The sequence below is a fragment of the Propithecus coquereli genome, unplaced genomic scaffold, assembly GCF_000956105.1.
Source record: "Propithecus coquereli isolate 6110/MARCELLA unplaced genomic scaffold, Pcoq_1.0 Scaffold65, whole genome shotgun sequence".
Classification (NCBI taxonomy): domain Eukaryota; kingdom Metazoa; phylum Chordata; class Mammalia; order Primates; family Indriidae; genus Propithecus; species Propithecus coquereli.
Genome location: NW_012152507.1, coordinates 7967312 through 7989645, shown reverse-complemented (window position 1 = coordinate 7989645; position 22334 = coordinate 7967312). Strand labels below are relative to the sequence as shown.

General features: G+C 34.7%; 1 protein-coding gene across 2 annotated transcripts in view; it reads left to right on the top strand.

Annotated features, from left to right (window-relative positions):
• MTMR2 (myotubularin related protein 2) overlaps window positions 1-22334 on the top strand; it is a 97049-nt gene that overhangs the window by 46047 nt on the left and 28668 nt on the right. For both annotated transcript variants that reach the window (XM_012660073.1, XM_012660072.1), the window contains 5 exons: window positions 11677-11752; window positions 16447-16541; window positions 16699-16809; window positions 19365-19466; window positions 20557-20640. In XM_012660073.1, the coding sequence (XP_012515527.1) occupies window positions 11707-11752; window positions 16447-16541; window positions 16699-16809; window positions 19365-19466; window positions 20557-20640 (438 nt within the window). In that variant the 5' untranslated portion in view covers window positions 11677-11706. The remainder of the gene's footprint in view (window positions 1-11676; window positions 11753-16446; window positions 16542-16698; window positions 16810-19364; window positions 19467-20556; window positions 20641-22334) is intronic.

Sequence of the window (22334 nt, the reverse complement as noted above, 5' to 3'; positions counted from 1 at the left end):
AAACAAACAAAAATTGTGCTTAATATTAAAATATGAAAACCCTAGAAATAATTCCATTAAGGAATAAGACAAGGATATCAGTTATCATGCCAGTGTTATTTAGTATTGTTTATAAGTACTATCTGATGAAATTAGTTAAGAGAAATACATGAGAGGCATATTATTGAAAAGAGAGACAAGATAAGCATTATTTTTACCTGGAAATCAAGATAATCAAATGAAAATTATTACAAAGACTTTAATCAGGTGGCTAGTTACAAAAAAGAGCTTGGAAGTTGTCATTCTGTTCTAATAACAAGCAAAAAGATAAACAAGTTGAAAATTAACAACCCTTCTTAGATCTGCCAAGGTCACAGGGCAAATAGTTGATTGAGAGAGACATGCAGATACATAGAATCACCACTTACTGGAGCAGAAACCCATCAATAGAGACCGTTGCAGGAACAAGTACTAGGGTAGGAAAACTTTAAATGGTAATTGATGAATTGCTGTAGTCTCACTGTAGAAAAGTCTGAGAGTTAAAAACTCCAGGGGTTCCAGTCTTATGGGTGCCCTCCTACTTTTGTGAGTTTTACCTTCAGGAGCTCTACCAAATTCTTACAGTGAAGATTGATAAAAACCTCCTGCTTCCTGCAGGGAGAGAGGAAAAAGCAGGCATTCTGAAATATACCCAGAGCATTCTGTTCTTAACATGGCAGAAGAAACCATTTTACCAGAGTGTAACCTACTGGGATTTTGTCAGAGCATGAAGGAAGGGAAATGTCAAACTCCTATCTAGTTTTCCACATGGGGAAAGGGAAATAAAAACTCCAGCATCTGTTAGCCATCCTGTCTTACCTAAGGGGGCTGGGTAGAAAATGGAGAAGCACTCATGAATGTCATAGCCCAGGGGAGCAGGCTCACCAAAAGATTAGGAGTTGAACCGCAGGACCTAAGAATGTTTCCTCTAATTCCCCTTCTCCCACCCCCTTGCCACCACATCACTAAAGGCCTGTTTACCTCAGTTCTTTTTACCTAGTACATCATGTCTGACTTCCAACAAAAAATTACAAGGTACACTAAAAGGCAAAATTTGTGTTTGAATTAATAGCTTTCTTTTATAAAAATACTTATATGACGGTAGGAAAGATTCTATTTATAATAACAATTAAAAATATAAAACATTCAGAAATAAACTCAAGAAATATGTAGAAACTATATAAAGAAACTTTAGAACTCTGCTGAGCAACATAAATGAATACTTAAATAAATGGAAAGATATACCTTATTTTTAACCAGAAAGGCTCAATATTGTTCAGATTTTAATCTTTGCTTATTCCATCAATAATATGGTTAAAATCTGACAAGATGAATTTTAAGCTTGTAATGACAAAAGTCTGGAAATAACATAAATGCCTTCAGTGGTGGGGGATGGGGGATGGTTATTTAAATTATTTTATGGTTGCAATTGAATATGTGCAGTCTGAAAGAAGTGGATTTGTGTGCGTGGATATGAAAGATATTTCAGATAGGTTAAAAATCCAATGACAGAACAGTGTGATTAATAACTTCCCACCTGTTGGGGATAGTGGGTGGAGGCATAGAAGAGGCTATGGGTACGTAAACAGGTATATGTTTATGTACATAAACATAAGAAATATGTTTCTTAGGGGCAGGTAGAGTGGAAACAAGGAGACATGTTTGGAGGCTGTTTGAATAATTCCAAGTAAAAGTTGATAAAGGGCATATATTAGGGTAATGGCATAATGTCTGGTAAAAGACAGATTTGAAAAAATATATATATATGTATATATATGAATGTAACATGTACAAAGCTGCCTGAATGTTGCAGATTAGGGAGAGAAGAGGAGTCAAAGGCAATGATTCCAGGTTTCAGACTTGGTGACAATTTGTGGTTCATTTCTTGTCTGCCTGCCCCTCCTCTGTGTACTTTGCTGTTCTTTCTCCTCATCTAAGTGGGGTGACCCAGATGTATCCTTCATTCCTTGCTTCCCCTGTCCCCTTCTTCCTTTATTAACTATTAATATCATCTTTTTATGGATGTCTCCTACATCTTTGCTTTGGTCCTTCATATCAGTTGCCTGTTCCGGATGCTATCATGTCATGATCATAGTCTGAGTATGATCAGACATACCTGTTCAAGTCCAGCTGCTGTTGGGAGATATATGTCAGCTTGGAAAAGTTGCTTAACTTCTGTAAGAGTCAATTACCCCATTTATAAATGGGCTTACGAATACTATTTATCTTTCAGGGATGTTGTGAGCACTTAAATGAATAATGGTTTTCTAAAAGCAGTACATTAACTGGGCCAATTTATGATGATATTCTTTTTGGTATGAGGCAAAATGAAAGTAATTGAGATAATATTGTATCTTCCTATCTTCTATTTTATGTTTTTCGTACATAATCTATTATGAACCATTCTTTTTTTTTTTTTTTGAGACAGAGTCTCACTCTGTTGCCTGGGCTAGAGTGCCATGGCGTCAGCCTAGCTCACAGCAACCTCAAACTCCTGGGCTCAAGTGATCCTTCTGCCTCCCGAGTAGCTGGGACTACAGGCATGCGCCACCATGCCTAGCTAATTTTTTTTTTTTTTTTTTTTTTTTTTGAGACAGAGTCTCACTCTGTTGCCTGGGCTAGAGTGCCATGGCGTCAGCCTAGCTCACAGCAACCTCAAACTCCTGGGCTCAAGTGATCCTTCTGCCTCCCGAGTAGCTGGGACTACAGGCATGCGCCACCATGCCTGGCTAATTTTTTTTCTATGTATTTTTAGTTGTCTGATTAATTTCTTTCTAATTTTAGTAGAGACGGAGTCTCACTCTTGCTCAGGCCGGTCTCGAACTCCTGACCTTGAGCGATCAGCCCGCCTCGGCCTCCCAGAGTGCTAGGATTACAGGCGTGAGCCACCGCTCCCGGCCTGAACCATTCTTTAATGGAAAGAACTGTCCTTTATTATAAGATTTTATCCTAACTTTTCGGTTTTAAAAATCTTCTTTCTTTTATGAAATGATGTTGTTATAGATGGTAGTTGTTATTTTAATGTCGTCAATAATAAAAAAAAAAATCTGCAGCCCCGTGTCAATCCCCCAAAGTTCTATTTGCATTTTTACTGGTGTCGAAGTTCAAAAATTTGAGGACCACTGAAGGATACCTCAGAAGAACACATCAGAAGGTGTAGAGCTAGTGTGATAAGCAGTGGGCATGGAAAAGTGGGGTTATGTTAGGGGTATGGGAGTGGAGGTGACAGAGACATGATAGGAGTTGGAAATAAATTGAATATGAGGGTTGAGGAAGCAGTAAAGCATGACTATGCTGATGTATATAATAATGTGTTACTCTTTAGAGATACAGAATTTCTTGTAGAGGTTTTTACACAAAAGGGAAGGAACTTTTATTAATATTTACTGGATTTATGTATTGAAGGACTTTTATTGAATTGATTGTACCTTGTCAAGAACTGTTACATACTCAACATATTATCTATGTGTTTTAGGAGCAGCTTGTATTTTTTAAAAATTAATAGACTTTATTCTTTTAGAACTGTTTTAGGTTTACAGAAAAATTTACTGGAAAGTACAGATAATTTCCACATTACTGCCTCCCCACCCCTGACCCCAGTTTCCCCTATTATTTGCATCGTGAGTAGTGTGGTACATTTGTTACAACTGATGAACCAATATTATACATTATTATGACTAAAGTCCATAGTTTGCATTAGGGTTGGTGTTTTGTGCTGTATATTCTATGGGTTTTGATAAACTGTAACAGCATGTATTTATGTTACTGTGTCATTTAGAATAGTTTCAGTGCCCTAAAAATCCCCTTTCCCCCTTATTTGTCCCTCCCTCCCTCTCCCTGAACAGCTGGCAATCACAGATCTTTTTCTGTCTCCATACTTTTACCTTTTCCAGAATGTCATGTAGTTGGAATCATCCAGTATAAATAGCCTTTTCAGACTGGCTTCTTTCACCTACCAATAAGCTTTTAAGTTTCCTTTTTATGGCTTGATAGTTCGTTTCTTTTTATCACTGAATAATATTCCTTTGTATGGATGTACCAAGTTTGTTTATCCATTCACCTACTGAAGAATATTTTGGTTGCTTCCAAATTTTGACAGTTACGAACAACTTGTATTTTAAGATTAAAATTTGAAAGCTTTTCTTGATATTAGGTGTATTAGTTTCTTAGGGTTGCTGTAACAGAGTGCCACAAGTTGGGTGTCTTAAAACAACAAAAATTTATTCTCTGACAGGTATAGATGCTAGAAATCTGAAATCAAGGTGTTGGCAGGGTTGGTTCCTGCCAACCGAGAAGGCTTTGAGGGAGAATCTGTTCCATACCTCTTTCCTAGCTGCTGGTGAAGGCCAACATTCATTGGTGTTCCTTGGATTGCAGATGCATCAGTTCAGTCGGCTTCCATTTTAACATTGCATTTCCCCTGTGTCTTCACATGGCTGTCGACTTGTAAGGACACCACTTATACTGAGTTAGGAGCCCACCCTACTCCAGCATGACCTCATCTTAACTAATTCTATCTTCAATAACACTATTTCCAAATAAGGTCACATTCTGAGGTACTGGCAGTTAGGACTTCAACAACTTCTTTATTAGAGGGCACAGTTCAGCCCATAGCATGAAATGAGGCTTTCCAGATGGTTCTTCTTTAGATATTCATCTTTCGTTGTTGTTGTTGTTGAATCATCAAAGGTGATGTAATCTTGTCCAGTTTTTGGTAATTGTGGTTTCATCTGAAAACCAAATTGTCCTTGACTGTGTCCTAAAAAGAAAGGGCTTCCCTGTGCTCGAATTTGGATGTACTTTTAAATGTGTAACCAATAAGATCTATCCCACATGCCAGTCTGTGGATCTACCCTGTTAGGATTTTTGTTTGTGTGGTTCATTTGCCCACTTTGTGGTTTGTCAGTGGAGTTGTATAAAAAGTAAAATAAAATATAATTAATGTAAATAATTTTCTTTAGAATTATCCAGTGAAAAGTAAGTTTATTATTTTTTCTTCATTTTCGTATATTAAAAAACTGTGGAGGATAGTTTGTAACTTTTATAGACTCATTTTTCTCTTTCAGATGATTATTATTTAGTGTTTTGCAGATTTCAGAAAAATTCTTTCCAGTTTTTCTACCATCTGACCATTCCTTGTGAAAATTGACTCATAAACTTGCCAACTTCCAGGTCAAGGCTTCTGAATTTCCTTTATAGTAATTTCCTAATTGTGCGTTGGGGGGAGGGGGTAGGGCCTGGAGAGAAAGGGAGGGAGAGAGAGAAAGAGGGAAGAGGGAGGTTAAAGTCACATGGAAAATTACTGAGCAGTTTGAAAATAATTTGTTGAAGAGAGCATGGAAGAAAATCAGGGTTGAGGAGAGAGCAAAACCAACCTGATTATGTATTAGGGATTAAAAATAGAATTATAGGTTTGAATCTTGTGGTTTTTTGTTTATAAGTAAGATTTTAATAAGATTAATGACTCTTCTTGATAGTAATAAAGGATTAAATGTTGTCCTGTGGGAAAGGATTAAATGTTGTATTAAATGTTGTATAATCTTACCTATTGATATAGCCAGAGCTCAGAGGCAGACAGGGTTCTATTGCATCTGATTGGAAATAGGTTGGATACCCTGTTGGTAACATTATTTTGGCCCAGTAAGGGAAAATGTTTAATGTATTCCAGGGAATTTCTCTAGCAGTGAATTTCTCTTCTCCTCTCACATCTGAGGGTTGTATAACTTATTCTCCACTAAAGGTATTTCCATGTGAAGGCAGAAAAACCTAATGGATCAGTCTGTCTTTGCTCTCTTAGTTCCCCAACCCCCATTTTTGGAAGGTAGGCTCTGGTGCTTTTGAGTTGCCCCACTTGTTTTGACCTCATTTTATTTCTTCATTGAATGCGCATTTCTCTTTTCTTCCATTGCTGGCATACTGAGCTGCAATTCCTTTCAAGTAAAATCATCAAGTATTATTTATACAATTGGCTTTTGTTTTTTTTAAAAGCCTAGGGTCAAATTTGATCACTTTTTCCAATGTATCATATTCCTCTTTATTTCTACTGTCACACACTAATCCGGGATTTTGCTATTTCTGTCCTAGATAATCATTTCGTCTTTATCATGTTCAGTTTTGTGCCCTTCTTGACCGTGCCATCTGCCTCTATCAAAGGCCTGCAGTGATTTTATTTTTTTACATGACTAGTCAAATTTAAAATTCTTACCTTCTCTCCAATATTTTGTTACAAAAATTTCTGAATACACAGCCAAGTTTCTGCCATTAACATTTCATTCTACTGTACTTGTTTTTATCTCACCTCCGTCACCTATCTATTCCTCTATCCATCTGTTCGGCCAGCTTACTTTTTGATGCATTTCAAAGTGTAAGTTGCAGACATCAGTACGTTTCCAACTAAATACTTCAGCATGCAAATCATTTGCTAGAGCTAAATATTATATATAGTTTTTCTTTCAATATAAAATTTATATCTAATGAAATGCAGAAATCTTAAGTGTATATTCTGTGAGTTTAGAAAGTATAACCCAAATCCATATCAAGAACTTGTTATTACTCCACATATTTTCCTCATGCCCTTCTCAGTCCGTACTCCCAGCTCACCCTGATAGCAACCACTATTCTGAGGTTTTTTTTTTCCTACTATAGGTTAGTTTTTCTGTTGTGAAATTTCATATAATTGGACTCATACCATATGGACTCTCTTGCTGAAGGCTTCCTTAGTATAATGTTTCAAAATCCTTACCCTTTTTTTGAAGCCTTTCACTAGGATACCCTAAATTTTCACTCCATTTTTATTTCTCAAGCCATCTTCTTTATTCTCTCAGGCAAACATTAAAGTTTTTTTTTTATTTTAGTGATTTTTGCAAGTTGTACTAGACTCTTAGAATATTCCTGCTGTTTCCTCAGCCTTTATAAGTATTGAAAGAAAGGGAAAAGATTTGCTGCTTTCTTTGGAACAGTCAGATGCTTACGATTCTGTAGCTAAATCTAGAATTTAGTAATTTAAGAATCAGAAAGAGAGACAAAGAGAAAGATCTATGGTTCCCTGTGTGACATGCTGTCTCAAATATTAATCCCTTGTATATTTTAAAGCGGAGGAACAAAGCACCATGTGAATAGGGTGTTGTGATAACAGACAGTGAAAACTTCTGTTCATACTTCTGTTAAGTGAATAATAAGTACAGATGCTTCTCGACTTACGATGGGATTATATCCAGATAAATCTGTTATAAATTGAAAATATCATAATTTGAACCATCATAAATCAGACACTGTATTTCTTACATTTTAACAGTATTTTGCAAATCTATTTATGGTACAATTATCTTATTTCCTAGTTGCAAACCTATAAGGTAGATATTAATATTATGTTAATAATATGAATGATAAAACTAAGACTCAGAGGTTAGCATGGTGGTAGTGAATGAGGGGGAAGTACTTAGGATATGAAACCTGCATCTTCACCGTACACCACAATTGTGTATTTTAATTTTGATTCCTTTTTTTTTTTTTTTTTTAGCTAATTGCAGCTTCAGGTAATTTTTCTTCTTCTTTCAAAAAAGGGACTTCTGGGTTATATTTTCTGAGACCTGAATATTTGAGAATGACTTCCCGTTGCCATTAAACACATTGCAGAAGCATTTTCCTTCACAGCTCTGATGACATTTTGTTATTATCTTCTAGAATATGGTATTATAGATAAATCTGAAGCTAGTCTGATCTTGCTTCCTTTGAAGGTAATTTCTCTTCATTTTTTTCCTGCCTATATTCTTATAGTTTGTTTTTTAATTCTTGTAGTTCAAAAAAATTTGCCAAGGCTCACCTAGGTATGTCTCTGTTCATTGATTTTGTGTAGAACATCGTAAACTGGAAAATATTTATTCTGTTCAAAAGCATATTCTTCAGTTATATATTGGATTTTTGCTCTTTTTGTTTTGATTTTTTTCTTTTTGAAAATAGAATTATTTTCTTTTTTTATTATTTTTCCTAATGATTTTATCTTTGTTCTTTTCCTTCAAATTCTTACAGCACTTTTCATGTTTGCCCTTAACCTTAATGCTGTTTTCTGAATGATCGATTCAATTCTTTACTAACTCCATACAGATTTTATTTCTGCTATTACATTTTAAAATTTTCTTGTAATCATTCCTTATCTCACCCATTTTTCTTATCTCAGTGTGTCTCCCCTTGTGGCTCTCTGTTCCTGTTTCTCAGGAAATATGGCATATTTTCTTTGGCATATGTCAAGTACCTGATACATGCTTCTACCAGTGTCTATAGGGAATTATTTTCAGAAGACTGTGTTCTTTTTTTTTTTTTCTTAAGCTTTAGGCTGATATTCCCTTTTCTTTGTCAAATAATCTTTTCTCTAGGCCTATTTTTTCTCTTCTGTTTGCTTAAGAGTAGATTTGTTCAGAACCAGTGTTTATCAACAAACACAGGGTCTAGATTGCTCTTGTCCCTGCTCTGTTCACTTGGGTGCTACTTGGAGTTCTTGTTCATATCTTCAACTGTAGAGTGAGTTGTTTATATATAACCTCTATTGTATGCATATTGTTAAAAGTTTGTCATCTTATACAGCTCTGCTGGACAAAGATGGGATCTTGCATTGCATTGCTTCTATTCATTGCCTTGCTCTTTGACATTCTGGTCAGAGAAAAGCCCATGGTTCTCAATATGTGCTACTTGCATGAGTTTTCTGACTTCTTTTCTCATTTTATAAAGCTTTACTTATGAGGATTATACCTCCCATGTTACTGTGAGCCTTTGCCAGAACTACCCTCCTCTCTTCTATATACAACACACATTTTCTGGGGGTTACAAGTTCCTTCTGAATATGGAAATACAAAAAGAGAGGAGATGGTGGAGAATAGTACTGTACCAGCCACAAGAAGGTATACCTGTGCAATATAGGAACTACAGCCCAGCTTTGCAAGTGACATAATCTTTATATTTCTGGGTGAGGTGGCAGACTGGGGGAAGGATAAAGCATCTTCCTGTGTGGGGGAAGGATAAAGCATCTTCCTGTGTGATCTTTCACATATGCAGCATTGTTTGATTTTTTTTTCAGTGTACTGTGTGCTAATTATTATTTGTATTTTTTGATCTAATTCTCTTGCTTTCATAATTAGTAGAAATTATTAGCAGATTCTGGCAATCAGTTACTATGAATTTTTATTATTACTAATAGTCAACACTTATTAAATACATCTTATGTGCTAACACTGATAGAAATACTTTAAATGTGTTAACTCATTTAATTTTTATAACCCTATTTTGTGACACTGTAATTATTATCATTTTATAGATGGGGAAATTGAGGCTTAGAGAAGTTGAACACCTTGCCTAAGAATACTTAGCTGGTTTATGGCACAGTCAGGATTTGCATGCAGGAAGTCTGTATTTTTGCATATTGCAGGTTTTTATCTTGTTTTTTTCCCCCTCCCATCTTCATAGGTTGATCCTCCCTCTTTACCTCTCTTCCTTCCTTTTCCTTCTTTTATAACTACACAAAAGACAGGCAAGTATATAGTATTTAAAAAAGATGACCTTTAAAGTTAATTTGTTCGTAGGTCTTAGTTATTGGCCTTAGATGAGCATTGGACTGCGGCAATAATGTCTGTCTCTTTTGTCTAATCCTCCCTAAGACACTTTCTTAAACTAGGGCATGACTTGATCATCAGGAAGAGTCAGATTCATTATATTCGTACTGCCCAATACAGGGCCCACTGGACATGTGGCTGTCGCGCACTTGAAATATGGCTGGTCTGAGTTGAGATGTGCTGTATGTATAAAATACACCCTGGATACTGAAGGCTTAAGTACAAAAAAAAAAGAATGTAATTAAAATTAATTTTGCCTGTTTCTACCTTTTTGAATGTGACTACTAGAAAATTAAAACTTAACATACGCGGCTCATGTTGTGTTTCTATTGTGTATCTAAAAGTATGTAAGGTATGGTGTCTCTTCTCTAGGAGTAGGGAAAAGGCCTGAAAGGCAGTTAGAGAGGTGTGGTAAGTGTGAGACAGGAACTCATGCAGAGGAGACATCTAAACCCATTTTGAAGCCCTGTAAAAGGTGAGCTTTATGGCAATGGTAATACCTTGTTTTTCCTTCTCTTTTACCTTTTTTTTTGAGGTCTTTAATTCTACTCTTTGGAAGAAAGGAAATAAAGATCAAAAGCTAATTAAAAAATAGTTTGAAAGTCTTTCTTCTAGTAGTATTGGTTCATAGTATAATGAAACCGATCAAGGTTGAAGAAGGCCTGAATCTGCTCACAGAGACCACTGCTCTTTGTCCTGTCCCCAAACACTGGTTTAGACAACCAAATGTATGGTAGTGTCATTTGCTAAGTATGGAACACAGATCAGCTTTACTTCTATTAAGTTCAAGATACCTGTGGTACATCCAGATGGGGATTGACATGAGGCAGTTCAATGTGTGGAACTAAAGCCTGAGAAAAATCTCTGCTGGCTATATAGATTGAAGTAAGTTTAAGTCATGGGTAGGTATGAAATCATCAGGAATTGAGCGAAGTGAGAAATGAATCTAGGACAAACCACTGAGGAACAGTGAGGGTGACGAAAAGGAACAGGAACGTAAAGGCCACTGTCAAAGAACGGCCACTGGCAGAGAGGGAGGAGGTTAGCCAAGACTGTGTGCTTTCAAGAAGCAGTAAGTATAGACAGTGTCAAATGTGGCTGAGAGATAAAAATAAAGACTGAGAAATGTCTATGGTCTTTAATAATGAAGAGGCATTGGGGAGAGAGTATGTTCCAAGAAGGGATTGGGTTAGGTGGCAAAGCCAGATTGCAGAGGGCTGAGGAGTTGATGGGATTGGAGAAAGGAACTTATTCTTTGATAATGAAAGAGGGAGGAGAGAGGAATGCTTTTGGTAGCTATCAGAGAATATATTTAGCATGTGACAACTTGGGGTGTGTGTTGTGTCTGAGTTGTAACTCCTTTAGAAAACTGTTTCTGTATCTGCATTCTTGGAATATAGTGCATCCTTCACAAGGTAACTACTCAGTAACAGTTATGATTTTAATTTATTTAACACCTCTTTTTCAAGAAGATTCTTTATTAACATCATTTCTGTATTCTCTAAACATTAGATCTATATGAGCACTTAATTTTATCCAAGTTTAAATGTACTGTGGCATGGCTTAATGGCAAGGGAATGGGCTTTGGAATCCATTACAACTATAATTCAAATTGAGACTTTGGCACGTAGCTATGTGATCTTGAACAAATTAGTTACTACTTTTGGCCTCTTTTTCCTTATCTGTGAAATGAGGATATAACACCTCCACTATGTCAGGCTGTGGTAGGATTTAGTGTGAAAAGTTGTAAAGTTTTTTGTATGCAAATGTAAAGTGTTTGGGTATGAATTAGACACTTAGTAAATGCTTTCTTGAAAAACAGTTTCACATATTATGCATGCCTGCATCAAAACAGCACATGTACGCCATAAATATATACACCTATTACGTACCCATAATAATTAAAAATAAAAAAATTAAAAATAAACAAAAGTAGTGTATATGATATGATGTTATAACTTGAAATAAGAGCAAGCATACTCAGTTGAAATTTGAGTGAAAAATTCACCTTTGAATAAAAAGTATTTCTTTTCTTGTCCCCTCCCCGCCAATCCAGGTCCTGAGGGAGTCTAACAAATTAGCAGAAATGGAAGAACCACCCTTGCTTCCAGGAGAGAATATAAAAGACATGGGTCTGTAATGGCATTTTTTGTATAATTTCCTTCTCCTTTCTGACTGTGCAGACTGTTCAGTGCTCTCAGCATACAGAGAACAAACTGGCTGTCGGAGATGCCTCGGGTCTGGCAGCACTCGTTACCTGCAGCCTTCCCAGCCTCTCAGTGTGTTCTGCAAGCCAAGGCCTACACCTATTGGTAGTGTTTGTGTTTGGACTATTGGGAAACATGCAAATCGAATTATACTCTGCCGCTTCTCTTCTAAAAACCTTCTAAAAAAAATTGTTTTACTTTCTTTGAAAGTAGGTGGCTTATTTTTTAACTGTTGCTGAATTCTGTCTAGGGAAATTGTATTATTTTCAATTACTGTATTCATATACTGGATTGCCTAGATAAAAACATTGAATTGTCACTCTATACAAGTAGTTTTTCTTAAAACATGTTTCTATTGTTTACCTCCTTTATGTTTTTCTTTTTGGAATAACTCGGGTCAATTTGGAGTGAAATTTTTCATCCCAGTTGCATCTATTTGTATGTAGATGCCTTTCTCCAGTCTAATTAACTTAAAATATGAAAACTGAAAATGAGCATATAAGATGTGTTTTTGTCCTCATGCTTTTGCTTTGTGTCACCTGTGTAATAATTAGCAAATACTCAGATTTTGAGAAATAAAGTAATATGTTAGGAGAATGAAGTAAATGATTTCTTAAAGTAGATACCATCTTTCATTTTATTATCAATCATAATTTTTTTAAAGAATTTTTAAAGAATTTAAAAAATGCTTAATTTTCCTTGGCTAGGTGTCTTTCCTTGTGTGAAAATGAGCAAGCCAAAGGGGGACCTACCCTCTAAATGGGTTATTTTTACCTACTAAATTTAGTGCCTTAGCACTTAGCATGGTATTTGTCTCTTCTTGCTCTTGACTCTTGATTGAGTAACTTGCCAGTCTTTTTTTTTTTTCCCCACTCAGCCTTTTGTATACACTAAGCTCTTGATCTGCTGAACTATTTACTGAGTTAGATATATATTTTCAGTATTGGCTATTATATAATGTTAATAGTTATCATTATAGGGTACTTACTGTCTCAGTCATTCTCAGGGTAATATTCTGAGAAGGATATTAGCCCCATTTTGTAGATAAGGAAACTAAGGCATAAGGAGATAACCTAGCTAATAAAGTTATATCCAGCATTGTGACAATTTCTTTTTTCTTATTCTGAACCCAATGCCCATGCTGCTTCCACTATGATATACGGCCTTATTAAAGACTGTTGAGCTACCACTCAGTCTCATTTGTTGGTTCTTCTTCCTTTAAAATCAACATTCCCTAGGACTTCACCCTTGACCCATTTCCCTTTTCCCTCCTATATATTCTTTTTAGTTGATCATATCTAAATTAATAATTTCACCTACCATATATCAGCTGATGACCCCAAAGTTTGTATTTCTAGTCTAAACCTTTGTCCTAATACATGTAAACAAATGTCTCTGTCTTAGACATATGCCCTTGGCTATCGCATAGGAACCTTATATCCAACAGGTCCAAAACTGAAATTATCATCTTTAACTCCAAACTTACTCTTTTTCTTGCATTCTCTCCCTCAGTTGACATCAATATCAGCTGTCCATAGACTCAAATTAGAAATCTGGTTGTCATCCTAGACTGCTCCTTTTTTTTGAACTCTTAATATCCAGTCAATTACCAGATCTGAAGGAGTCAATCTCTAAGAATTTCACAAATTTATCTTCTTTTCTTTGTTTTTATGAGCACTTGGTATAATATTTATGTATACTACATATTTATGTATATTAAGGGAGATGTAGGCTTGAGGTCCATGTTTGGTAATAATCAGTGCATGGATATTAGTGGAAAATAGGAGGGTGAAAATAATAGAGTGTATGGAGTGAGAAGAATGCCAAGAACATAGCTTTGGTAAACACTAACATTTTACAATTATATGGGAAAAGAGGAACGAGGGAGGGAAATTAAAGAATGGAGAGGGTATGGCACAAGATAAATTGGAGAGAGCCAGACTAGACACTTTGTACATATCTTTGTTGGAATATGTACTTTATTTCCCCACTTCTGTATGTATCTTGGATTAGGTTCTTTTGCATTAAGTACTTCGTCACCATCTCTACCCATGTAAAGGATACCTGCCATTGGGGGACAATTCTGATGCCTGTGTTCCTTGAGCACTTCTCTGATCCTATGGCTGAATTGACTTTCCCTTCTCTCTATTATTTAGAATACTTAGAATGATTAGACACATGTTTTTGTGTCTCTCTGCACAGATTGCATACTCATATGTATTACATTTATTTATATGTATTTATTATTTCTCCTTATAGATATGTATTTTCAAAGTCATTTTGGCATACCTCACAGAAACTATTATGTATTCTTCCTCTGTGATCTCAGTGATAATTTGAGAGGGTTAGTAAATCTAAGATCTTTTTATAACACTAGGCAGTATTATTATTGCAAAATTTAGAGGAATACCAAATATGATTTAAAAAATTTAAAATTATCTGTACATGATGATTATTGTGCAAAAAAATTAAATTTAATTGAAAAAAGTCTAAGGTTAGAGTAAATTTGCATATATTCATTCATGTAAAAAAGACCTTGCATTTTTCAGTTGGCATAATACATAAATCTATGGTTTAGATTTTTTTTTAAAAAAGTGAAAGTGGTGTTAGGAACATCAACAGAGAATGCCTCAGGAAAGTAACAGTCTCAGAGTATCATGGCCTGGCTGCATTACGAGTAGAGGTATCTCCAGACTGCAGTGATTGAACTTTTAACACAGGAGAAAGATGTTAAATGGACCGTGCTGAGTTAGTGGCTTAGCTTTGCCATAGGAGAGGAGGAAGCATGATGTGGTAGAGAGAGTCTTAGTCACGGGAACTGGTTTCAAGTCTTAATCATAGCAGTTACTGGTTCTGAAATGTTCGGCAATTCATTTCACTTTTCTGAGCTCTGATATTCTCATCTAAAAATTGTAGATAATTATATTCCTATATTTAAGGGTTGTTAAAGTTAAATAAGGCACTCAGGTGAAAAGTAATTTAAAATTCTAGAGTGCTACATCACTAATGCTAGTTGTTATTGTCATTTATTCTGGTAAGGTTCCCGGTAACTCACAGTCTCCCTGCTACTTGCTATAAACCTGCTGTGCATAACTTTTCTCTTTAGAGTGACTTAGCCTGAGAAGAGATGAGACAGGGAACAGAACAAAGAGTAATGATAATAATAGTAACACAGGTATAAACCCTTGTGTTTGTATAGTACTTTCAATTTTAGAAGCACTTTTATGTATATTATGATTTTAGAATAAAAGGGAAGGTATAAGAAAGGAAGCTTTGGACCAAGGGTGACATATCCTATAGTGGGATATAGAAGAATAAGACTGATTTTTCTTGCTTGAGTAAGAAAACTGGCTCTGGAAGGAATCCAGAAATCTGTTTAGTAACATTGAATAAAGCTTTCCTAGTTGAGGTACAAATTCATAAGGGAAAAAAATGTGTGTGAGGCAAGTTTGTATATCTTTATATAATGATGGGTTTATTTAATTTTAAAAGCTTCCCTCTAAATGAAACATGCATTAGAAACAACGATTTAAAAAATGTAGCTCCTACTTGAGCATTCCTAAGGGAACCATTTTGAAGGTTAGAAATGATTTTCAAAAGATCAGCCTCAAAGCAAATCCCATACAAAGCAGTCAGTCCTTCAAAGTGATGACTAAGAAGCAAAGTCAGGAAGTTGCAATACCTTATTACACATATTTCATGGCCCTAAGTTTTCCTATAAGCCCTTTTAAAGGTTCTTAGAAAGCTGTTGCTCACAGAACTGCAGCTCACTTCCTTGGAACAATGAAGATGTTCCTTTATTTGCTGATTTGCTGTGGTAATCACACAGCAGGAATTTATGAATATTTTAAGATATAAAAACCTTGTATTGGGAATTATGAACTCTGCCATTTTAAATAATATTTTGAGCTAGTGATTTCTGCTTAATCAATTAATGTATATATTTTATAAACCAAAATGGCATATAGATTCATTTATCATTTAATAAAGCATTATTTGGAATTATTTCCTTACAAAGTTGGACATACGCTGCTTGGTCAGGAATATAATATCCTCTTGTACTATTATTTTTCTAAGAAATTATATTTCATATACATTTCATGTCACCTACAATATTTTTTCCAGAAATATAATCAGATCAGGAGTTTCTGGTATTATATGTTTTGGGTATTGCATTTTTAGAAGAATGTTGACAAACTGGACTGTGGCCAGGGAAGATCAAGAGATTAGTGAGGCCATCTGGAAACTGTGATGAGATCGATGAACAGTGACTGCGCCATGACACGTTTGCTACGGTTACCACCATTGCCAGCACCTAGCTACTCCAGTACTCCAACCACCACATCTGTTTGATCCAACCAGGATAGTAGCCATCTCTTTTACGTCTCAGGGGAAGAAATGTCCCGCCACATCTTCACTCCTTCTCATTTAATTCTACATTCCTTCCCCAGATTAGCGCAGGGTTGGAAGCTTGGATTAGGCTTCGGAGGTCTCTTGGAATCATTGATTCTGTGATTTTTGAGCATAAATTAGACTAGCAATTAGAATAAGTTTATAAGATGAGAAAGCAGTTTTTAATAGCCCACAAAAAGTAAACTGTGGACTTTTTGCCTTTTCAGCCAAAGATGTAACTTACATATGTCCATTCACTGGTGCTGTACGAGGAACTCTGACTGTCACAAATTATAGATTATATTTCAAAAGCATGGAACGGGTAAGACTTGGATTGGATTTTTGTATGTACATGTGTATGTTGTTTGCAGCCAGTTTTGTTCATTTTTAATCAAAGAATTTCTGAGTAAGATTTTTATCAGCTATAATTGTACAGTATCAGTTGCTCAGTTTTAATTGTTTTTCTTTCCTTCCTTTAGGACCCCCCATTTGTTTTAGATGCTTCTCTTGGTGTGATAAGTAGAGTAGAAAAAATCGGTGGCGCTTCTAGTCGAGGTGAAAATTCTTATGGACTAGAAACTGTGTGCAAGGTAAATGTTTTAATGTGTATTTGATTTTCTTTGGTCTGTAAGGCTTTGTGTTAAACAGAGCTTGGGTTTAGAAAATTGTTTCCAAAATATCAAATGGATTTCATACTAGAAATGCTGTCCAAGTAGAAGAAAACAAAAGTTAGCAGTAATAGAAAAGGTGATTCATGAATTAGACTTAATTCTTTTGGGCCCAGTTCAGTCTACATATTTTGATATGCTCAGAAATTTATTAGCAACTTACTTTTATAATGACCATCTTTAAGATGCATAGTACTTTACAGGATATAAAGTACTTTCACATTCATTATTTCACTTTGAGCTTCATTTATGATTCCGTGAGGCAGGCACAAAAGACATTATTAACTTTAATTTACAAATTAGAAACATTAGGTTCTGAGCAGTTAAGGCAAAGTACTTTGCTAATATACATATGTTAATCATCGCCTATCTTTTTCTATTTCTAGTTCTTATAATTTTTCTACTTCTGAAACAATGATGGGAAAAACTTGATATTATAGACCTTCCCTATTTTTTTTAATCTGCTGGCATTCTTTAATTGAAACTTAGATTTTTACTGTTAAGTCATAGGTATTTTATACCACGTACCACTTCTCCAGGTCACTGTTCTCATTATTATGTCCTAATTAACACCCGTATGCATCTCAATTCTAGATTACATTGCTCCTTTCTTTTGCTGTTCTGCCAGTACCAAAAGTAAAAGAAACAGCACAGGTATAATTCAAGATACTTTCCTATGCAAATCTTAGAAGTTTTGTGAATCTAGTATCAAAGCGAATTATTTAGTAATTATTTTTGTTTTTTCCATTATAGTCAGAAGGGCTCTGTGAGTGTACTTGCTGTCAATCATGTGTAACCATGTGTGAAGCACGGTGTCTCCTGATTACTTTTCTGTAGTCTAATAATAAATAGAATATAGAATATAAGAGATTGTGAAAGAGGATGATTTTGAAATCTTGATCATTTTAAATATAATTTTTCCATGGAACAAAACCATTATCAATAAACCCAAACATTTGTAGGGCCCCTTCTTCTTTTTTTTTTTTTTTTTTTTTGAGACAGAGTCTCACTCTGTTGCCCAGGCTAGAGTGCCATGGCGTCAGCCTAGCTCACAGCAACCTCAAACTGCTGGGCTCAAGCGATCCTTCTGCCTCAGCCTCCCAAGTAGCTGGGATTACAGGCATGCACCACCATGCCCAGCTAATTTTTTCTATATATTTTTAGTTGTCCAGCCAATTTCTTTCTATTTTTTTTTTTTTGTTTTTTTAGTAGAGACGGGGGTCTCGCTCTTGCTCAGGTTGGTCTCGAACTCCTGAGCTCAAATGATCCTCCTGCTTCAGCCTCCCAGAGTGCTAGGATTATAGGCATGAGCCACCATGCCCGGCCTGTTGGGACCATTCTATGGCACTTTTAGAGAGCTCTGTGGTTAACAGAGTAATTCTGAATATCTCTACTAGTTGTAAAGATATTTACTGAGGGAAAACAAGATAACAGCTTAGGTTCCTGCACATATTTACTTTAAAAGAAGGTAAGGATATCATTCTAGTTTTGGATCAGATTTAAAATACACTGTTTTACTTACTCATGTACATAGGTGCATTGTAGTGAAGTGTCTTTGAGTTCAGTCTTATAGAACGAGGTATAATAAAGCTATTTTGAATTCTGCTTAGGTTAAAACATGTAAATAAAATAGATAGTCTTGAAATTATTCTTAATCCCTAATTTTTTTCTAAATGCAATTAGGATATCAGTAAACCAGAGCATGAATATCTGCATTCAGCCTGAGCATAGAAAACTACTTGAGAACAAATAATGGAAGGGAACCTTGGTCTATAATCCTGACTGTAGAGCCTAGATGATATCAACCAAACTGTTCAGAGTCAATGTGTTGGTAGATGATGGAAGTACTTGGATGTGGAGTGAAGGAAGGCCTTTAGGCAGAGATTGGTTCCTATTCTAGCAGCAGGGGACTTATGAGGAGAAGGTCCAATGGAAATGAATCTTGGCAAGGGATAGTAATTAGAAAAATAATAACCAGACACGATTGAAATGAAGATATGTATGAAATGTAATAACAGCTAAGCAGGTTTTATTAATACAGAAATTCATGACAGAAAATAGGCTTTGACAGGGAAAGGACATATGCTGATAGTGTGTATCAGTCATGATATCAAGCTTAAGATGTAATATCTCTAATCTCCAGTGCTTACAACAAATGCTACCTTTTTCACTGGCCTATCTTGAGTACTTAGGCATAGGTAAATTCTCTGCCCTCTGAATTTTGCTTTCTATTAGAGTGCCTTGTGCTTCTTTTTATTTCTTCCAATAATTATACAATATATATTGCATACTATATGTATATAGTTACATATAATATAATAATTATTCTGCCTCCAGGAGCTGTTGTCTGATTTGTTTTTGTATCCCACATTCACACATCTTAACATTTTACAAGATAGTTCCAAGGAACCTTATTTATTAATTAAATAAAAAGTGAACAAATAAAAATATTAACTTGGATCCTAAATCTTTTCTAGGATATTAGGAATTTACGTTTTGCTCATAAACCTGAGGGGCGGACGAGAAGATCCATATTTGAGAATCTAATGAAATATGCATTTCCTGTCTCTAATAACCTGGTAAAATGTTTCTTTTCTTTGGAAAATCCATATTATAATCATTGATGTAGTGTCAAGAAACTTGTCTAGGCTATCTAGAGTCTCTTCATTTACATCCCTGCTTTGACATTTAACCAGATGAATAGTGAAGGTTTAATCTAATGTCTTGAACCAATTTATTCAGGTATGAATAAGGAAGCTGGATTAGCTGATTTCTGAGGTCCATTCCAGCACTTACATTCTGTAATTATATGGTCTGGCTTTCCAGGGTATTCCCATTATGAAAAGCATTATGTGGTAGTCTTCATTAGGATTTGAAATCTGCTTTTTAATTGGGAGCTGACAGTTAAGACTGGCAATTTGGGAAGGAAGGGTAGGCAAATACTGATTTGCTACTATGTATGTCACCAGTGTTAGGCTTCCTTATTTATTTCATTTCACTTCCATAGTAGCCCTATCGTGGTAGATATTATTTATCCCTGTTTTAGAATTGAAACCATTGTCAGGTAAGCAGTTAACTCAAGAGCCCAGCTAGTAGATAGTAGAATTTGGAATCAACACCAGTTTTCTGACTCAAGTTCAACTTTTTTTGTATCATAGTTGTTTTTGCCATTACATCTATTAAAAGGACAAATTAATTTTTTTTTGGTAAGCAGATTGCTTGCCAAAAAATAACAACCTTATTTAGTGTGTTTTAGAAAATGTAGCATAAACTTCATTGTTGCTTAACTGCTGGTATCTGTGATGTCAAACTAGTTAATTATATCATAAGATGTCTTTTTAAATGTAATCTTTCACTATTTAGAAGTAAACCTACAAAAGATACCAAATATATCTGAAAGAAACATGATGATATGTTAGTATTTGGTAAGTTTTGTTGGTAGGTGTCTGTGCTTTTCTATATGTTTGAAAAATATGTAAAAAAACCAATAAATTTCAAAATTGTAAAATAAACACTAAAACAACAATATAAAAAGGGAAGCCAATACAAAGTATTCTTGCAGATAAGCAAATTAAAACTTTGGGTATGGTAAGGATACATATCTCATTTCTCATTCATTACCTTCTTAAATGTCTTTTAAAGCTATTAACTTTGTTTACTCTTTTGTAGCCTCTGTTTGCTTTTGAATATAAAGAAGTATTCCCTGAAAACGGGTGGAAACTATATGACCCTCTTTTAGAATATAGAAGGCAGGTATGTACTTCTTCTCTTTCAATTTTAGTTTTTTATATTTTTTTCATTACAAAGAAAACTTCATGGGTAGAAGTAAACAGCTTTATATAGGGTTTTTTGTTTGTTTTCCATGAATGCTAATCCTGATCATTTGGCTACCTGGCATTTTCTCTGAACTGCTTTTCAGAATATGCCAGTGATCTTTCATGAGTCTTATCTAGGAGTTTACAAGTATATCAATTTGTTTCAAAAATGTTTAACAATTTTAAAGATAAAAATAAGATGGTAAGTATATAAAAGTTTTAATGTTTTTATGTGCCATTTAACATTATTCACTCAGATTTTTCTTTTTTGGGTATTTTATAATTTAATTCTGAAGAAAATTTCTTAATAAGTAATAATGGAAGCCAGAAGACAGTATACTAATAATTTTATCTTCAGTGTGTTGAAATAAAACAAATGCCAGTTGAGAATACTATGCCCAGTGAATATATCCTTCAGAAATGAAGGCAAAATAAAAAGATTTTTAGATAAACAAGACCAGAGTATTAACTACCACAGAAAATTCTAAAGGGTATACATTAGGTGGAAGTCAAGTGACCCCAGATAGAAAATCAAAGACCAAAGAGTAAATGGAAGGTAGAGAGATTGGTAAGTGTGTGGTAAATCTAAATGTCAATTATATAAAACAATAATATTTTCTGAAGTATATATGAAATTAAAATACATGGCTAAGAAGTTAGAAAAAGGGGTGGGGAGGATGGTGAGAAGTTGATCAGAGGATACATAATTCAAGTAGAAATAAATTTCAAGTGATCCATTGTATGTTAATGATCAAATAGTATATTCTTAAAAAAATTAAAGTGGATGTTATATGTATGATCTTACCATAAAAATAACTATGAGAGGTAATGCATTTATTAATTAGCTAGATTTAACCATTCCACAATGTATATGTACTTCAAAACATCATGTACACGATAAAAACATGTTTTCTGTTAATGAAAAAAAATAAGAAAGAAGCTGGAAAAAGAATACTGAAGTAAACTAAAGAAAGAAGGAAGGAAATAATAAAGATAAGAGAAATGTTAAGAGAAAACCAGTATACAATAAGGATCAACAGCAACAACAACAGTTTCTCTGAAAATATCAATAAAATTGTCAAACCTCTAGAGAGACTTAACAAGAAAACAAAGAGAGAATTCGCCAAGTAACCAGTATTAGAAATGGAAGAAGGAAGGACATCCCTATAGACTCTGTAGATGTTAAGGATAATATCAAGATGATATAAGCAACTTTGTCAGTAAATTTTAAAATTTTGGTGAAATGAACAATTATTTAGAAAATACTTGCTAAAGACTAATTCAGGAAGAAATGGAGAACCTGTATTATTCTATATTGATTACATAAATGGAATCTGTGACCAAAAATCTTACCCAAAAATACCCCATGCCCAGGTTTCAGGGACAAGTTCTACCAAACACTTAAGGAAGAAATAATTCAAATCATATATAAATCTTCCAGAAAACAGTAAAAAAAAAAAAAAAAAAAAAGCAATAAAATAAAAATAAAAAGAAGGTTGCCTTCCTTAGCTTATGAGTCTAGCATACCTTGAATTGAAAACCCTATAAAGACAATAAAAAAGGAAAATGATAGACCAATTTCACTAATAAATATATATTTAGAACTTCTACATAAAATGTTAACAAATCAAA